This window comes from Oryza glaberrima, chromosome 7, assembly GCF_000147395.1.
Source record: "Oryza glaberrima chromosome 7, OglaRS2, whole genome shotgun sequence".
In the NCBI taxonomy this organism is placed as follows: Eukaryota; Viridiplantae; Streptophyta; class Magnoliopsida; order Poales; family Poaceae; genus Oryza; species Oryza glaberrima.
In genome coordinates this window covers 9161279-9179855 of record NC_068332.1, presented here as the reverse complement: position 1 = coordinate 9179855, position 18577 = coordinate 9161279, and the positions used below count along the sequence as shown (strand labels likewise).

At 40.7% G+C, this 18577-nt stretch overlaps 1 protein-coding gene across 1 annotated transcript; it reads left to right on the top strand.

Moving 5' to 3' along the window:
• The first annotated feature begins 3235 nt into the window (after nucleotides 1–3235).
• LOC127779713 (protein argonaute 16-like) lies at nucleotides 3236–17028 on the top strand. The gene is given in 25 exon segments (XM_052306596.1): nucleotides 3236–3515; nucleotides 5160–5339; nucleotides 5434–5636; nucleotides 6354–6572; nucleotides 6687–6823; nucleotides 6898–6995; nucleotides 7086–7183; nucleotides 7845–8001; nucleotides 8110–8226; nucleotides 8303–8410; nucleotides 8491–8553; nucleotides 8635–8748; nucleotides 8852–9017; nucleotides 9106–9221; nucleotides 9326–9463; nucleotides 10772–10902; nucleotides 11072–11137; nucleotides 15154–15217; nucleotides 15291–15402; nucleotides 15491–15564; nucleotides 15688–15782; nucleotides 15887–15918; nucleotides 16011–16090; nucleotides 16093–16129; nucleotides 16132–17028. Coding segments are annotated over 24 exon segments (2679 nt in total). The 5' UTR covers nucleotides 3236–3515; the 3' UTR covers nucleotides 16206–17028.
• The last annotated feature ends 1549 nt before the right edge of the window (nucleotides 17029–18577 follow it).

Sequence of the window (18577 nt, the reverse complement as noted above, 5' to 3'; positions counted from 1 at the left end):
ATTTTATTTGTGGTTAGTTAGAAAAGGTGTTTGTAATCATTTTATTAGTTTCTCCCATCTAATTAGGACATTTTTAATCTTAAGTAATGTTATTGAATGCTCATAAAAAGCATGTGTATGTAAAGTTGGTAGAGAGATATAAAACAGTGTGAGACTAATAAATAGAATTAATAGGAAGGCCACACGCATGCCTGTATATATGTAGGTTAAGTGGATGGTTTTGATTGGGCTTGGGATACATTTGGAATTTATGGTGCACAACATCCCTTTGGTGGGCATAGTCGGAGTGTACGGACGACCCATAGGACGGAGGGGAGTTGTTCAACTCATCGTGAGTTGTAGGCCATGATCCTATCGTATACACGTGTTTTGAACCCCTGGAGCACGATTCCGTTAACCCGTTAGACTTGCCCGTTCCTGGACACTGACGCGAAACATATCTTAACTCCAAATTCCAAGTAGTAGTCCTAAAAGGCGCCACTTGTGAATTGGGAGAGTCATTGTCCGTCAATCTCTGGTTTGGCAGTCCGAAGAGACAGAATATCCCTTTGATGAACTTGATGGCATGCATGCTCCACTCTTATTTCTCTTGTTTGCTCTGCCTTTTTTCACTTAATTTGTGAATTTGTCGATAGCCACAAACGAGAACATTTAGCCGCCTTGTCCTCCAAGAAACGATCCAAGGATGTCAAGCCCCTAGCATGAGAACGACCAGGATAAAGGAATAATTTGTAGTGCTCAGGCTATTAGGTTGGTGTGTTTGCCATGAAATTAACAAGCTTCAAACTATTGTACCATGTTGGTTGTATCATGGAGAGCCGATGTAGTAAAAACCTTGTCGGAAGTCATTGTCGACCAATGTTCTTCTTTGTCTTGTGATCCGCAGATTCCTTCGTGTATGTTGAGCAGTAGTCCTTGCCGTCGTCAGAGGAAATATAGTTTAGTAGAACTTCGTTAGCTAATCTTTTGTAGAGATCGTCACCGATCATACAATAGGCCTTGGCTTGTCAGCAGAGCTTCTCTACTTCTGTGCCATCTTTCGGTAGCTTGTTAGCACATATGAATCCGATGAGCGGTGTGCGCCAATCATGCGTAATCTCGATGTTCCCGACGAGTTTGTTGGTCTGCGTAGTAGCCCCTGAGCCAACGCCGATGGAGCTATCGGTATCGTCGTTCGGCGAACTCTAGACGGAGCGATTGGTTAATACTTCGAGGAATATGTCGGGTCCTATTGGTTCTCTTTTGAAAGCACATCGGGCGAGGTTGTTGGCGTCAACATTGTCTTTCCGGTAGACATGGCGCACTTCGAGCCCGTCAAACCCGCGATCCAGTAGACATGGACAACTCGGGGTTGGAGTACTTGTAGTCCTTATGCACTTGGTTGGTGACTATTTCTGAGTCCTCTTTCACAACTAGTCGCTTGACCCTTAGTGATGTAATTGCTCTCAAACTTGCTAGAAGTCCTTTGTACTCAGTAGTATTGTTAGTTGCTCGGAAATCTAGTTGTACGACGTGTCTAAACTGATCTACGGTCGGTGAAGTTAGGATGAATCCAGCTCCTGGTCCTTGGCTGTTGAAAACTCCATCGAAGGCCATTGTCCATCGCTCGTTGTCCGTTCGGTCGACTTTGCCATCCTCAGGGATGGTCCAGTCCGCAATGAAGCCTGTGAGTACCTAGGACTTGACAGCAGTTCCTGGGATAATGTGGACATCGAATTGGCTAAGCTTGATGACCCATTTGGCAATGCCAAACGTGCATACTATCTCCGTTTCACAATGTAAGACTTTCTAGTATTGCCCATATGCATATATGTCTATATTCATTAACATCTATATGAATGTGGACAATGCTGAAATGACTTACATTATAAAACGGAGGGAGTATTATTTGTCCACTATTTCGACCCTTCCATCTTTGAAAAAGAGGATTAGGAGTGATAGACATTATTTCAATTTATCATATTTTCACTGTTTGGGTGTGGTCGAGATGGGATGTGTGCAATCCTCGCGATTTTTAACCCTTCTGTCGTGCGTGAGTTACCTTCTCGCCTTTTTGCTCTTGGCCACCTCTGCGGCTCTGCCGCCTCCGCTTCCACCGATCCCCATCCATCCCGCGAGCGAGTAGGGCTTCGTTGTTCGTCCTACTGCATCCGCCGCATCCTGGTGAGCAAATCCTCCGCCACCGCCGCTGCGCTGATCCCCATCCATTGCGTGAGTGAGTGAGCAGGGTTGACGTCGCTCGTTCTGCTGCTTCCGCCGCATACATTACGCACATCCTCTTTCCCATCTCTCTCTACCCATGCACTTTTTCTTGAATTCGCATTAAGCCGTTAACCCTAGCCTTGACCTTAATACTAGTAATAGTTTGATGGTTCCCACAAAGGTTTGGGGGTTCTACTGAACCCCCATGTCCCAGGTTAGATCCGCCACTAACCATCAGTACATTTGTACAGTAGTACAATACGAATTCTAGACACTTCTAGTTCTTCTATGCGCTTCAGTGGAAATTGTTTTGGTTCTCTCGGACTCAAGCTGTTGGGTCCTGCGCCTTGCAATTTGCCCTGCCAAAATTTTTTGGTAGGGTAGCAAACCAAACACCTCTATTAAAACACTATCTATGCCACAAATTTGGCTTTGCCCATGAACTTGTCTCTTATAGGCAAATTTTGGCTTCAATCCAAATAAACATTTTCAACTCTACCCTACCAAAATTTTGGTAGTACCAAAACTTGCCCAAGATTTGGTAGGGCATCAATCCAAACATGCCCTAAAATGCCCTGAAATGCCATTCGGCTATCGCTACTTGCTTGAACTTCCGTCGAGTATTCAATTAGAATGGTACTAGCAAAATATGGTCATGTTATCTGTGGATTTTTTTTTAAGAAAAAGAGCTGTGTTTTTTTAGTCATTTCTTAGTTACTCTGACAACTTTATGGCATTATTTTTTTCTTTTACTTAGCAGATTTCCTTTATCATCAATGCATGCAATTTAGTCTGCGCAGTTGAGCAACTTGGTGTGTTTGGTTGAGCATTTCAACCTTACAAAAGCTAAAAGCCAACCAAAGAACCTATTTGCCTAAAACAGTACATGTCAAAATCACCACTGCCCCTGCTTTCACCTGAGGGGAAAATGTTACGCACGACTGTCATTACGAAAAAAAAAAAACGGTTCGATATTTTCCCTCTCCTCTCTCGTTTTCCCGTCGCGTTCGCTGGGGTGGAGCGGCATTTAGGGTTTGTGCGCCGGCCGCCGCCCTCCCCGCACGACGCCGACGCCGCCCTCCTCGCCCAACGCCGGCGCCGCCCCTTCTCCTCCCCGCCCGACGCCGCCCGTTCTCCTCCCCGTCCGACGCCGACCCCGCCCGACGCCGGCGCCACTCTGCTTGTCCCCGGCCGGCGCCGAGCCTGCTCCTCCCCGCCCGACGCCGGCGCCGCCGACGCTGCTCTTCTCCTCCCCGACCGGCGCCGACCTGCTCCTCCCAGCCCGGAGCCCGACGCCGGCACATCTCATCCAGGTACATGTTGGTTGTGTGCATTGGTTGCAGAAAAGAAATCCGAATAGGACCTTGAACAATGCAGCAAAAAAGGGTTACACCTTGGTTGCTGTCAGTTGTTAGCATCATAATCTTTTTTTCTTGCAAGGTTTGGGGTTTGGTTGGTTGTCCCCATCAGAAAAATTTCCATACTGTCAGCCAATGGGCACCCAACACATTCCCCAAATGGAGTTGGTTTGTCTTCTTAAATGTAAAAGTGGGGTAATTATGTATTTATTCATGATCTACTAGTAATGCAAAATGGAATATAATCAGTTTAGTTAGTATGAGTTGTGTCCTTCAGAAGAAGCAAACTTCACTGTCAGTACGGACGATGAGAGTGAAGATGCAGAGAATGATGATAGTTGATACCATGAATACTATTCGTACTAGGATAGTTGATGCATTGATTAGTGCAAGAGGAGGATAGTTATTTTGAGATATGGCATAATTGTATGAACCATTTATCTTTTGTTCTGTTTATGTGGACCATATCACTTTGATGGATGAAAAACTAATACTCCCTCCATTCCAAAATATAAGGCACAACCACCCTTAATCCAAAGACCAAGAAATAATTATTATCATCTTGTAGTTTGGATCATCCTAATAAATACTAATGCATGCATCCAATAGGATTAGATAACATGAGAGTGGAGGATTTAAAAAAAATAATAATTTAATGGAGAAGATGCCATAGTTAATTGCATGCTTGCATGTATGCCTTATATTATGCAACACATAAGAAAAGTGGTTGTGGCTTATATTATGGAATGGAGGGAGTATATTTTGATGAAAAACTTTGATGGATGAAAAAGTTATAAATTTTTTCTTACCAAATTAGCCTTTTAAATACAAAATATTGAACAGATTAGGTTTTTACGAGTAATTTGCATATAAACAGTCCCATAGGCATTTAGGGGCATTACAGGTATTTCTTCTACAACCTACAGTTTCACAGCTGCTCTAACCAAACGGGCTTCTGCTTTTCCAACAACTGATTTTCCACAGCTGCTTTTCCACAGCCCACAGCTCACAGCAGCTCTTTCAAAAGTCACAGCTCAACCAAACACACCTAGTCGCTCGGTTGTTGTTGGCTATTGCTATAAATGTTGCACTCTATGTCCTTTGTTATTTTTAGATGAGCTGAGGGCCCTTGGCCTGGCATGTTTTTCTGAACTCTTTTCTGTTCTCTCTTAATGAACCAGTAGAAACTACTGCCTCCTGTTTCATAGAAGTATCAGATCCCTTGTCAAACATGTTTTGCAAAAAGAAGCTACCAGCATGATAAACTTTGCATTCCTTTTGGTGCAGTGGAAGGATATCTTGCTCCTTAAGTATTTGATGTATTTATGAAGTTTACAATGTGGTTTCTATTTGCATTGAATTCATTACGAGGAAAACGTCTTCAATAGCATACATCCGAACCTTTTTTTCTTATTTTAAGGAAGGACAGGTGCTGTGCTTAATTTCTTTGATAAATTATGAGAAATGAAAGGAAACTGTTTAGGAAGTAAAAAGTTCCATACGTACTTTGTGTGAGCAGAAAAAGCTAAATGTGCTTTATATTGTGTTTTTTGTGTAAGTGCTGTTGTATTAACTGTATTGAATATTACATTCATTCAGATGTCCGATAACATGGCTGCCAAAATTGGTGAAATTGTCCAAGTACATAATGATAATCCTGTAAAGAGAGTACCTATTGCACGACCTAGCTTTGGCCGTGAAGGAAAGCAAATCAAGCTGCTCTCAAACCACTTCACTGTGAAGCTTAGTGGAATTGATGCGGTTTTCTACCAATACAGTGTAATGGACAATTCTGAACCTCTTCGCATGCTGTAATATTTCTTTTCTTGATGCTCAGTGTTTTATTCTGAAGTTATTTTCGAATATGTTGTAGGTTTCCATCAAATCTGAGGATGATAAGGTGATTGATGGAAAGGGTATTGGTCGAAAGGTCATGGATAAAGTGCTGCAAACATACAGCTCTGAGCTTGCTGGGAAGGAATTTGCGTATGATGGTGAAAAATGTCTATTTACTGTGGGGCCTCTTCCACAGAACAACTTTGAGTTCACTGTTATCTTGGAGGAAACATCTTCAAGGTATACATATACTCAAATGTAACAGCCATGCAAATTGATGAAATTTTATAAAGCACCAAACAATAAGTAATGGCTGATCACTATGTGTAGTTTGTCTTTTACTTTTTGTCATTCCCTGAACTTTTTTTTTTCCAGATTCAAGCATAACTTTGAAGTTTGAACAGTTTGGTTCAAAGCATTAGAGGAATGTATGTCTTTCTTTTTGGGGGTGACGTGTGATTTCCAGCTTGTGGTCTTTGGTTGGCCATAGCAATGAATGACATCATTTGTTAGATGCATACTTATTTAGATTGCTATATGTCACTTTTATGATGTAAGTAAGGATTCCATGACTTTCTAGCTTGCTGAGTCTTGCAAATTATTTACTAGTGATTCATTTGAGCTTATGTGAAACCATTTGTAGTGATATGCTTCTATCTGTTTTAGATTAGCTTGTTGTGCCTTTTCTACACTTAAAATTGGTGTTGTGGACGATGATCAAAATTGGTGTACAAATGTTTTTGTCCCAAAACAATTCAGTGAAGTGTAGCCACAAAGAGCCATGCATTTTCTTTGCTTTAGAAGCATATAGTGCGACTTATATCAGTAAGATCCAAGTGTTTAACATCAACAGGGACAGATTGTTTTATAATTGTTTTAAGACATGCGATGGTACTTTATTTACAAAGAATCCCAACACAAACTATGTCATCCACTGAAAGTTCATCTCTTCTTCAGAGCTGCTGGTGGGAGTCTAGGGCATGGAAGCCCTAATCAAGGTGACAAGAAGCGATCAAAGTGCACACATCTTGCAAAAAAATTTGTAGTGGGCATAAGTTATGCAGCAAAGATTCCCCTGAAGTCAGTAGCTTTGGCCCTTCGAGGAAGCGAGTCAGATCATGCTCAGGATGCTCTGAGAGTCCTTGATATTGTCTTAAGGCAACAACAGGCTAAGCGGTATGCTTTTTTTTTAAAAAAATAAAAATAAAATGTTAATTCCAAGGATTGCAGTCATGTAACTTCCATTTATCCCTTTGGTGCCATTCTGATTGTATTTTGTTTGTCGTCCAGAGGTTGCCTGCTTGTTAGGCAATCATTTTTCAGTGATGACTTTAGAAACTTAGTTGATTTAACTGGTGGAGTTAGTGGATGTCGTGGACTCCACTCGAGTTTCCGTACTACCATTGGTGGTTTATCTTTGAACATGGGTATGCAGTCTGATGTCAACCTTCGTATTTTGATCAAAATAGTAAAATCCTGATACCACATTTATGTTATACAGATGTTTCAACCACTATGATTGTGACTCCTGGACCGGTTTTTGATTTCCTCCTTACAAATCAAAATGTCAGAGACATTAGAGATATCGACTGGCCCAGGGTACATGGCAGTATACCACTTCTTGAGATTCCAATTTTTTCTGTTCTTGTGAATCAAGTTTGTAATTTTTTATAGTCGTAAACATTGCAGGCCAAGAAAATGTTGAAAAACCTGAGAGTTAAAGCTATTCACAATAACATGGAGTTCAAGATCATTGGTCTGAGTGATGAGCCATGCTCTAGACAAACGTATGGCTCTATTCCTGCATTATGTCTTTTGTTTTCCTAGAAATGGTTTTTGGTATTACTGTTCTGGTCAAACTTTTGTGCTGTAATATATCTTGCTTTACATCAGGTTAAAGCTATGCACAATAACTAGTTTGCCCAACCTATCTTTTCAGTTGTTGTAGGATGTAAACAGTCAATTGTTTTTTCTCATGCAATATTGTCTTAAAATTGGTCACATGATGTGAGTCGACCCAACAAAGTTAATACTTACATAGATTTTTCATGTATATTGTAATGCAAAAATTATCCTTGTCAGGGACCATGAAAGAAATACTAGTACTTTTCTGACTGGAATAGGGTTTTATCGGATATCGGTGGTACGCCTTTCATCAACGATTGCATATCTGGACTTATTGCATAGTACAATACTTTTTTTTTGGGGTCAAATATATGCATTACCCTAAAAAGATCCTACAATATCCAAATGTACATCCTACAGTATGATTTGTTTTTTCTTTTCTTTTTTTGGTTGACCACAAGTTTGCCTCCACAGAAGTGTGTATTAAGGTTTATAAACTTTTTAAATGGAAGTGTACTGAAGCAATTCATGTAGTTAAGTAAGTATTACTTCATCCTGAGCTTAATCCTGTTCATCAGTGATTTCACACCTTTACTGATGCAGATTCCCCATGAAAGTACGAAATGGAAGCAGTGAAGGTGAAACCGTTGAAATTACTGTCCAGGAATATTTTAAGTCCAAGCAGGTGGATTTAACAATGCCTTATTTGCCATGTCTTGATGTGGGAAAACCAAAACGCCCAAATTATGTTCCAATTGAGGTTGCTGGCACCAACCCTGTTTGCCTATTCATTTCATACTATGGCTGGTAAGTCTACTTTCTGAATGTGCTTGATGTCCAATTTTTTTATGTGTCTTTCGGGCTGCAGCTGTGCCATATGGTATCACTTCAAAGATATACAAAGGCGCTTTCTTCTCAACAAAGAGCAACCTTGGTTGAAAAATCACGTCAGAAACCTCAAGAGCGCATGCGAGTTGTTACTGATGTGGGTTTACTGAATTCTGTCAATACCACTGTATGTTCCAGTTTTAACCTTTGAGTTACTAACATACACTTTTCAGGCTGTAAAAAACAATAGATATGATGATGATCCAATCTTATCTTCTTGTGGAATTAAAATTGAGAAACAACTCACTCGTGTCGATGGTCGTGTTCTGTCTGCACCAACGGTTAGGCCTCATCCATTTATCCTTTTTTCCCCTTTCATATGCGACTCATGTTCTCTGATTATTTTGATTTGTTAATCCAGCTAGTTGTGGGGAATAGTGAAGATTGCGTTCCAAACAGAGGCAGATGGAACTACAATAACAAGGTGGTTAGGCTACTTATAATGGTACACATTGCTATCAAAAACATTCCGTCCTGAACTTTTTTCATTTGGCCACTGTTACAGAGGCTATTTGAGCCTGTCAAGATTGAGCGTTGGGCAATTGTTAATTTCTCTGCTCGGTGTGACATGAGCCGGATCTCAAGAGACCTGATAAACTGTGGACGAACTAAAGGCATTGTAAGTTTTTGTGTTCCTTTTTTTATATTGCAGTAAATCCTATGTAGCCTAACTTGTAATGATGTGCTTTGACAATGTAATTTATCCCTTTCTTCTTGCATAGATTATTGAACGCCCTTTCACCTTGGTAGATGAGGATAGCCAATCTAGGAGATGTACTCCTGTTGTAAGGGTTGAAAGCATGTTTGAAAAAGTGAAAGCAAACCTTCCTGGTCCTCCTGAATTTTTGCTGTGTGTTTTACCAGAAAGGAAAAATTGTGATCTCTATGGTAATAGCCTAATAGGTTACACATTACTTATTTCTGCCCTCTCATGAATTCTTCAATATTCGTACCATCTCATCAATCTGTTTTGTAGGGCCATGGAAGAAGAAAAACCTTCATGAGATGGGTATTATTACTCAATGCATTGTTCCTAGTGTTAAGATGAATGATCAGTACTATACCAATGTTCTTCTGAAAATCAATGCTAAGGTACAGGCACTTCATCTCTATTTGATTGTGCCTTAAACTTTGATCCAACAATCTTGTTCACATGAATTACTTTCTTATCTAAAATTTTTATTCCTGTTTATTAGCTTGGTGGAATGAACTCCAAGCTTTCATTGGAGCATCGACATATGATTCCAATTGTCAATCAAACACCCACATTAATTTTGGGAATGGATGTTTCACATGGTTCGCCAGGTCGAGCTGATGTACCATCAATTGCTGCGGTATGTCTTATTCCCTCTGCATTATTTTGCATGCACCAAATATCTGTGTTGTGTTTCCATCCTTGAGTGGTCCTACATACAGTTGCCTAGTATAGATGCAGGGCTGTACTAGAAAATTAGGAGGCATATGTGCCAAAATTGTCATGTGCTAAAATTTTGGGCTATTGCATGGTAACTACAGCTTAATTATGCCACAGAATCCAGTGAACATTCTCCAATTAAAGCCAATAGTTACAATTCATAATTCATGAGGACACCAGGAAAAAAAAATTATGTTACAAACAGGACCTTTGTTTTGTAAAAAAACATCAAATATAGTCTGAAAAAATGCTGCTATTACACAAGATGCATCACTGTTGAGTATAATGAAACCATGAAATGCCTTAGGAGTTTTAAAAAAATAAGATGATATTTGAGATCAATGTAAAATTACAGATGCTCGACATAGAACTCCTGCCAAGTTAATCTGATCTTAGTTCACAAGTTATAGTAACTGAGAAACACTTCATAACTATACTTCAAATCCTCCATAATATAGAACTAGAGGTGGATGTTCCATTGATACTTTTCCTGCATGTTGTGTGGGTAAGTGGAATGATAAAATGGTAAACATGATGTGAAAGGTGGATGGTAACTTCATAGCTAGAAAGTTTGATTTTGTGTGATCTGTACAAATTTGCATCTTACATCATTCATCCAAACAGTGAAAATAATTGAGATGATGTTTCCTTCCTTAGGGTAGTTGGGGATTTGTCCCATCACCTACTGTCTTTTTATTCAGTTAAAGAACTTGTTGCCTGTGTGCCATATGGTTTAGGCCGGGGATGTAATACATTTCCATAATTCCATTATCTAAGTACATACAAGAAGAAAAATGATTTGCACCTTAGATCAATCATCCAAATGCTAAAAATTATTGAGAAGATGCCGCTTTTTCATTGACATGAGGCAACACTTCATCTGTCCCAAAATATAAGCATTTTTAGCATTGTAACAAGTCAAATATTTTTAACTTTGACTATTAATAGCAAAAAAAAAATTAAAAGGATCAATCATGTAAAATTGATGTTACTAGTTTTTTATTAAACAATCATAATATGCAACTCTTTTTATTTAAAACATCTCACTTCTATAGATATTGTTGGTCAAAATAGCATCTCGGAGACTGTGTCAGAGTCCAAAAATGATTATATTTTGGGACTGAGGAAGTAGGATATGGGGCCCTCAATCTTGTTAGGGCCCTTTGTGGCAGCAGAGCTTGCACATCGCTCATTCAGCTAGTGGTGATGACATCATATTTTGCTACAGGTTGTTGGGTCCAGATGTTGGCCGCTGATATCACGCTACAGAGCATCTGTCCGGACCCAGTCTCCAAAGGTAGAGATGATTGATTCTCTTTTTAAGCCACTGGACGATGGAAAAGATGATGGCATAATAAGGTGCTCTAAACTAATCGTCCTACTCTGTATTGTTTCTGCTTAATACCTTATGTTATTTTAGGTGTACTGTTGTAAAAAGTTATTCACTCAGGAAGTAGTCTACTAGTCTGAGCCTAAGATGCCTATTTACAAAAATGTTCTTTTTTTCTACTGTAACTTTGCTTTGCAGGGAACTTCTACTGGACTTCTACAAGACCAGTCAACAAAGAAAGCCGAAGCAGATAATCATTTTCAGGTCTTTATCAGTTTATTGTTATCTACTTATTACTTTCAGTTTTGCATATGTTGGATATTCGTGGCACGCTTTTCAAATTGCTAAACGGTGCATTTCATGCGAAAACTTTCTATATGGAAGTTTCTCTAAAATACCAGATAAATATATTTTTCAAGTTTGTAATAATTAAAACTCAATTAATCATACGTTAATACCACCTCGTTTTACGGAAAACACTTAATCTTCATCTACATGAGTTTCAAACACCACAAATCTGATCTATGATCTATATGCACTTCAAATTTTTTATCACACACTTGATAATTATGTTGATGCCTTTAAGGACCGTTTAATTTTCAAAGAATTTTCCTTGGATGGATTTTTCATTCTACAAAAGAAAATGTTGGCAGTTGAAAGTTAGTTTCTATAAGCAAATTTACTTTGCTAGTTTGTGAAAAGAAAGAGTGATGGCTAAAGGGAGATGCATGCTCAACAAGGCTTTTTGCCAATTCTAGATTATACAATATATCAAGATGATGGGTCGAACCAGCATTTATCACAGATTTTTATTCCACCCTTACATAGTTTATTATGGAAATTGTACGTTGTCAACGATTGAAGGAAATGCTCATCATAGCTGTTAACAATCAGCTAGTTAATGTTATATGGTATTTGTTGTTATAGCCACGTTTACTTGTTTAATATTGTCACTCTAATTCTTCTGTAAACTCTTAAGATATATTTTATCAAGTACTCCCTTCGTCCCAAAATATAACTTTTAACAATGCAAAATTTATCCCAAAATATAACATCTAACATTCAAAATTTATCTCAAATATAACAACTTCACCTACATTCTCTTATCAACCAATCACAACCTTCCACGATTCAAATTCTCCACCTATTTACTCTTAACCAACCACAACTTTCCCCCATTATACCCATGTACAACCCTAAAACTCCTTATATTTTGGAACGGAGATAGTAAGTTTTTTCCATAGCTGCATTTGTTCAAAGACAAATTTCCTGTTTTTGTTATTGATAACAGGAGGGGCTGGTCCAAATATTTTGTAGGTCTTATAGCAAATAGTACATTAGTCTTTTTGTCTTTAATGCATAATGGATATAGAGAGCTTTTCATTTGAATACTGGTTTCTGTACATTCCAACGTTGTGTCATTACACATATTTAAATATGAATTATATAATTTGCATATGTTTGCAAAACTACAATCTGCATATGTTGGGGAAATATCCATTGAAAACCATACCTAAATGTTCTCTATATTCATGAAAAAATTACTAGACATAGGTATAGGAAATACATTCACACCAAATCTCAAGTCTAAACTCAACTCCGGTATTTTTTTTCATGAATTTATGTAGAACTTTTAGGTCCGGTTTTCACGAGTTTTCACTTGATGGTTTTCACCGGATATGCCATGCATATGTTTGCAAAACTATAAACATAATTTTAATGTTAATTGGGGTACACAATATGGTGGGCAAAGTGTTCTTAGAAAGAACTGGGAAAAAATAAACTATGCATGACATGTTTTAAATAGGGAAAATTTGCTCTAGGAAATTACAGTTGATGTATTTGCTGAAACGTGCTGCAAATACATCATTGGCCTTTTCTGCAGAAATGGCTATCACAATGTTGTAGCCATTTCTGCTGTACTTCATTGGCCTTTGCTCCAATTGAGCATGACAACAAAAAAAAGGAAAAAGTACATGTGAGGTCCCTCATCTTATCACCGAATTACAAAATTGTCCCTCAACCAAAAAACCAGATATATGATATCCCTTATCTTACAAAACTAGGTCAGTTTATGTCCTTTGGCGGTATTGACTCCGGTTTTATCCTATGTGGTAACTGAGTCAGCATGGGCCCACATGGTCCCAAACATGTCAGGGACACCTCACACCTCCGTTTCTTCTCCTTTGCCCCTCTCCCCTCTCTTCCCGATCTCTTTCCATTGTGCGAGACCTCCGGAGAAAGCGGCATGTGCGGCAGCCGGCGGAGAAAGCGGCGTGGGTAGCAAAGAAAGCGGCGCCGGCGGAGAGGAGTTGGGCGACAGCGGCGAGAAGCTCCTCCGCCTCCCACCGCAGCCAGGATCCCTCCTCCACGCCTTCCTCCTCTGCAAGCGTTGGCGCGGCCACGGCTTCCTCCGTTGCTTCCTCGACTGCCGCGTGCGGTGCGCTGTCGCGGCCGCCCTACGCAGCACCAGCGGACTCCGCCCGAGCTCCTCCAACGTCGTGGCCTCCGCATGCGCCACGGTGGCCCGCAAGGCCATGGCCACCCAGCATGCATGCAAAGAAGTTCAGTAGCCTGCCTGATGCTGCAGCTACTATGAAAGGGGGGCGATTTCGCATGCGTACCCAAACGAGCTATCTTAGCTTACTCACTAGAGGTGCTCAACTCAACTAATCAGCAACTAGTTCAAATCGATCTACTACTGATCCGTCAGTGATCAGTCGTCGTCAACATCTATTGATGCAAAGCAGCTGGCTATCTATCAATCTGGAATGCAGAGATTAATTGAATTCAACCATCCGTCCATGAATGATCGGTTCTCGTCGTCATCAGTGGGTACCGATTAATTGGGCTCTTGCTCCGAATGGGTGATACACTAGGTCTGCACGGAGAGCAGTGCGTGCGGCAGCCAGCGGAGAGAGCGGCGCGGGCGGCCGCCGGCACGGAGCAACCGGCGCGGGCAGCGAATAAAGTGGTGCTGGCGAAGAGGAGTTGGGCGGCAGCGGCGAGAAGCTCCTTTGCCTCTACGTTTGGCGGTCGGCGGAGAAATTGGCGGGGGCGACGAGAAGCTCCTTTGCCTCTACGTGTGGCGTGCGGCAGCCGGCGGAGAGAACGGCACGGGCGGCTGCCGGCACGGAGCAAGTGGCGCGGGCAGCGAAGAAAGTGGTGCCGGCGAAGAGGAGTTGGGCGGCAGCGGCGAGAAGCTCCTTTGCCTCTACGTGTGGCGGTCGGCGGAGAAATTGGCGGGGGCGATGGCCGACACGGAGAAAGCGGCAGGCAGCTGTGGCGTGAGTGGAGCGGGCACGCCGCTGCCGTTGCTATCGTCCACGACTTGAACCCCGCGGGTACCAGGAGGAAGAGCGGGTGGAGGTGCCGGGGTAGTTGGTTGGCCTCGCGCTCCTCGCTGATGCTCATCGCCGCCCAACACCTGGCCTTTGTCGCCCACCGGGGGAAGGCAGCGAGTGATGGGTATGGAGGTGGCCGCGGACTCATGGGAGAGGACGGGGTCACTGAGCAAGTGGGAGCTGGAGGAGGGGAGTGAGACGTGGAGCTCGTCGGCCACCGGCTGCCCCGTTGTCTATGTCCGTGGTGTCGGGAGTGCGGCGCTGCTGCCACTCCTCGTCAAGATTGACGGGAGTGAGGGGGATTGGCGCGTGGCTCCACTTCGGCCTGGAGCTGGGGTGCTGACATGTTGGGCCCATGTGGGTCCCACGCTGACTCAGCTATCACGTCGGATGAAACTGGAGTCAACCAGAATCAATACTGCCTAAGGACTTAAAGTGATCCGGTTTTATAAGTTGAGGGACGTTATATATCTGTTTTTTTCTTTGTTTGGGGATGATTTTGTGATTCGGTGAAAATATGAGCGACCTCAGATGCATTTTTTCCACAAAAAAATCGCTTCATGATAGACAAAAAAAAATATGGGCCAGATAACCAATGCAAGCAAAAAGCAGGAGTCCAACAGCACTTTAAAAGAGTCCATGAGGAATTTGGAAAGAATAAACTCCTGTTGGCCTATTCTGGTATGTTGTCATATTTTTCCAATACCTGTTAATACTTAGTAATTTTATGAACGTTTGGACCCAGACAGCTTGAACCTTACTGCTTTCAAGATTCTGTACATCAGTTTGTAATTATGTGAACGTATGGACTTCGACACAAAAAACAACTCATGCATGTAATAATTCCCTTGATATGCAAAACTCCAAGCTTAATTTTTCAGTGTTTTAGATGCAAGGTTTCTTTTGATCATTTCCTTATGTGGTCTATATGTGCAGGGATGGTGTGAGCGAGTCTCAATTTAGCCAAGTACTGAATGTTGAGCTTAATCAAATTATAAAGGTCATGCTATATCATTTATTTAGTTTAGATTTTTTTTTTTGTAAATCTTTTTAACAGGAATTTCGCAATGCAGGCATATCAATATATGGATCAGGGGCCAATTCCTAAGTTCACAGTGATCATTGCTCAAAAGAATCACCACACAAAACTTTTCCAAGAAAATGCTCCAGACAACGTTCCTCCAGGTGCAGTTCTGTCCTGTTTTAATACATCTGATCTGAGGGCTATTTATTACCCCCAATAGGTTTTGATGAAGCACTGTCTTTTGAACAGGGACTGTTGTAGATTCTGGTATTGTTCATCCAAGACAGTATGATTTCTACATGTGTGCTCATGCTGGACCTATAGTAAGTCTTCTTGAGCCAATATTTTGGAAATGATTCTGCTGACGTGTGATATTTGGGGCCATACATTTTCGTGCTATATGTATGATGGCATTCTGAAAATTGTAAAATGTTTGCCTCTTTCAGGGTACCTCAAGGCCCACCCATTACCATGTCTTGCTCGATGAGATTGGTTTCTTGCCCGATGAAGTGCAGAAACTAGTTTTGGCGCTTTCTTATGTGTAAGTACAGGATAGTTTCCTACTTTATTCTTGAATACACAAATCAGAAAGATGATAATTTGTGTGGTTGTTTTATTGCTCTCCCTTTCTTTGTGATCGTGCAGGTATCAGAGGAGCACCACTGCAATATCTGTTGGTATGTTGATATTCCTAGTCGCAATTTGCTTCCTTCTGCATTCCGGAACATTATACCTGCAATCTGATCAATGCTGTTTTCTCTTCTCCCAGTGGCACCTATCTGTTATGCTCATCTCGCAGCAGCGCAGATGGGCCAGTTCATGAAATTCGAGGAATTCGCTGAGACTTCGTCTGGAAGTGGTGGTGTCCCTTCGTCATCAGGAGCAGTGGTCCCAGAGTTGCCGCGCCTGCATGCTGATGTCTGCAGTTCGATGTTCTTTTGTTGAGGTGGTGTTAGTCAGCTAGTGTGCAGCAGGGCTGATCCTTATTTTTTTTTTGAAGGAACCAAATACGGAGTACTTGTTAGGCACTTTTGTAGTACTCTAGATTGACACTATGAGATACATCTAGGTTGGGTAGGGAGCATTTTTTTTAGATGATATAGTGCTCCTAATGATATAGTTCTGTTAGTGCTCAGCTATTAGGAAGTAAAGGCTTATCCTTGATGGTAGATTTATGAATTCAAGACGCTAACTTTGCGCCATATCTAATTGTCAACCAGTTAAACAGATGATTCGCACATGCCTGTTTCGCTCTCAGTTGTATTTTTTGCATTTTTTTTCGTATATTTGCACCATCGTGATAATCTGCCTTTTTGTTGACTCTGTTTGGTTCGTGTCCTGAGGCTTGTATGCCTGGCTGGAGCGCTCCCTGAGCTCCGAGGACTTGCGTGTTTGGTTTGTGTCCCGGTGTATCCCTGAGCTAGCCTGACCTGAACTCTTCATTAGCCTGCTAAATTCTCAAGCAACTCCATTAGTCTGGGCTAGGCCATCGAATTTGGACGCTTGAGCCTCAAGCAGCTACTCGCAATGATGTAAGTGCCATCTATTTCATGCTTTATGCTGGTAAAAGTTGCTTTTGTTGAGCAGTTATTATTCTCATTGAGGGTCTGAACTAGTATAAATCTGTCCTTATCTGATCCGATCTCACGTATACCATGTTTAAAATGATCCCCATATTGTGGGTATAGTCTGTTGACATAAAGTTACCAAAGAAGATTATAGAGTTTATTCCATAGCACTATTAACGATCCATCAACCTTCGTACTGAAGTGCCTGTTTGCAGAAAATTGCCTAATATCGTTGTGATCTACATAACATTTTTTTTCTAATCATGCCCTTATTACCAACATTTCTTGATTGGTGAACAACCTATAACTATACTAATTGAGCACTTTCTACAAACTCTCGTGTTAATTAGAGATAATTGACCGTTGATTAGATTGATCTTAGAATCAGAGCTGTAGATCCTGTTTGATTAAACATTGTGGGCCAGTTTTTTTCTACTTTGTGGGCCCTTTTCAAAGCCTATCAAACGCTCCAACTGCAACCGTGTTTAATCGGATTACAGTTACATATATTAACGTTATCACGTATCCAATCTATGCACGCAGCTTTCTTATTTCGGTCTTATGTTGCATCTCGATCCAGTTTCCGTCATTGGCCATGCTAATCTCGCTCGAATGCACATTGACAAGGCTTAGAAGCAGCCTTCTATTGATTGTGCCCGTGCCGTCGTATCGATCTCTGCTGCCGTGTTAAACTCTGACAGCGATGAGATCAGGACACGGCAGGCTATACGTCGATCTCCCTGACCCTGCACCCAAGGATTTCTGTCAACCAGTTCCACTGTGTCCGCTCACTTCTCTTCTGGTATTACTTTATCCATCAAGATTTGATTCAAGTTGATCTGCAGCTACTATAACTCTGTTTTAATGCAAGATTCGATTTTTTTACAGGTTTCGCATCTAAAATTATGTATAAATTAATCTCAGCTATTGTGATCTTGATAGCATAATTTTGAGGGAGTTTGCAATGTATATTCATTTGCTATTAAGTTCATTTCTCCCATGTTCTCTATAAGCAACCAATTGGCTTTACAGTATTTCATGTTTTTCCTTTTTGTCTTTACAGATCTTTACAGTATCAATATCAACTTAATTCTGAAATTCAAAATTAATAGTTAGCAGTACTGAGCTGCTCAGGTACGTACAGTTCTATTTTTTTTTATTAACCAAGACTCTCAATTTTAGCTTCTATTGTACCTTTTTATTTTCCAATCAAAATTGGATTCTAATTCCGTTCTTCCCTCATCCAAAATTTGAAACGATACGAATCATTACTCGCCCCAGCCATCATATAGCTCTATGAGTTTCGGGTATTAGATTAAACACAAACCAAAAATTCACTTGCATCCAAGAAGATCTATCAGTGATAGTCCAATCTACAATCTACGAAGGTATTCCATCAAAATCATAGGTCACATGTGACCTATTTAAGAATAATTTTAGGCAGAGAACATATATAGATAGTATATATTGTCTATATATATGCACTACGTGGAGTCAGTGTAACATCCATGGTCAATTGGTCATGTCGTTGGATTTTTATCCTCCTATGTCAAATTTAATTACTTAATAAGTAGTCCCAGTACCACTAATAAACCAGTTGCTTCATCTGGAAATATTTGTTCTATTTTAGTAGATCAATACGTAATTTATTTGACACAAATAATTTAGCATGACTAATTAGCATTTGATATCGTTACACACATTTAAAAGTCCTTTAATATGGGTTGTGCCTACTACTCGCTATCTGTCGTTTATAGCATGTTTATGT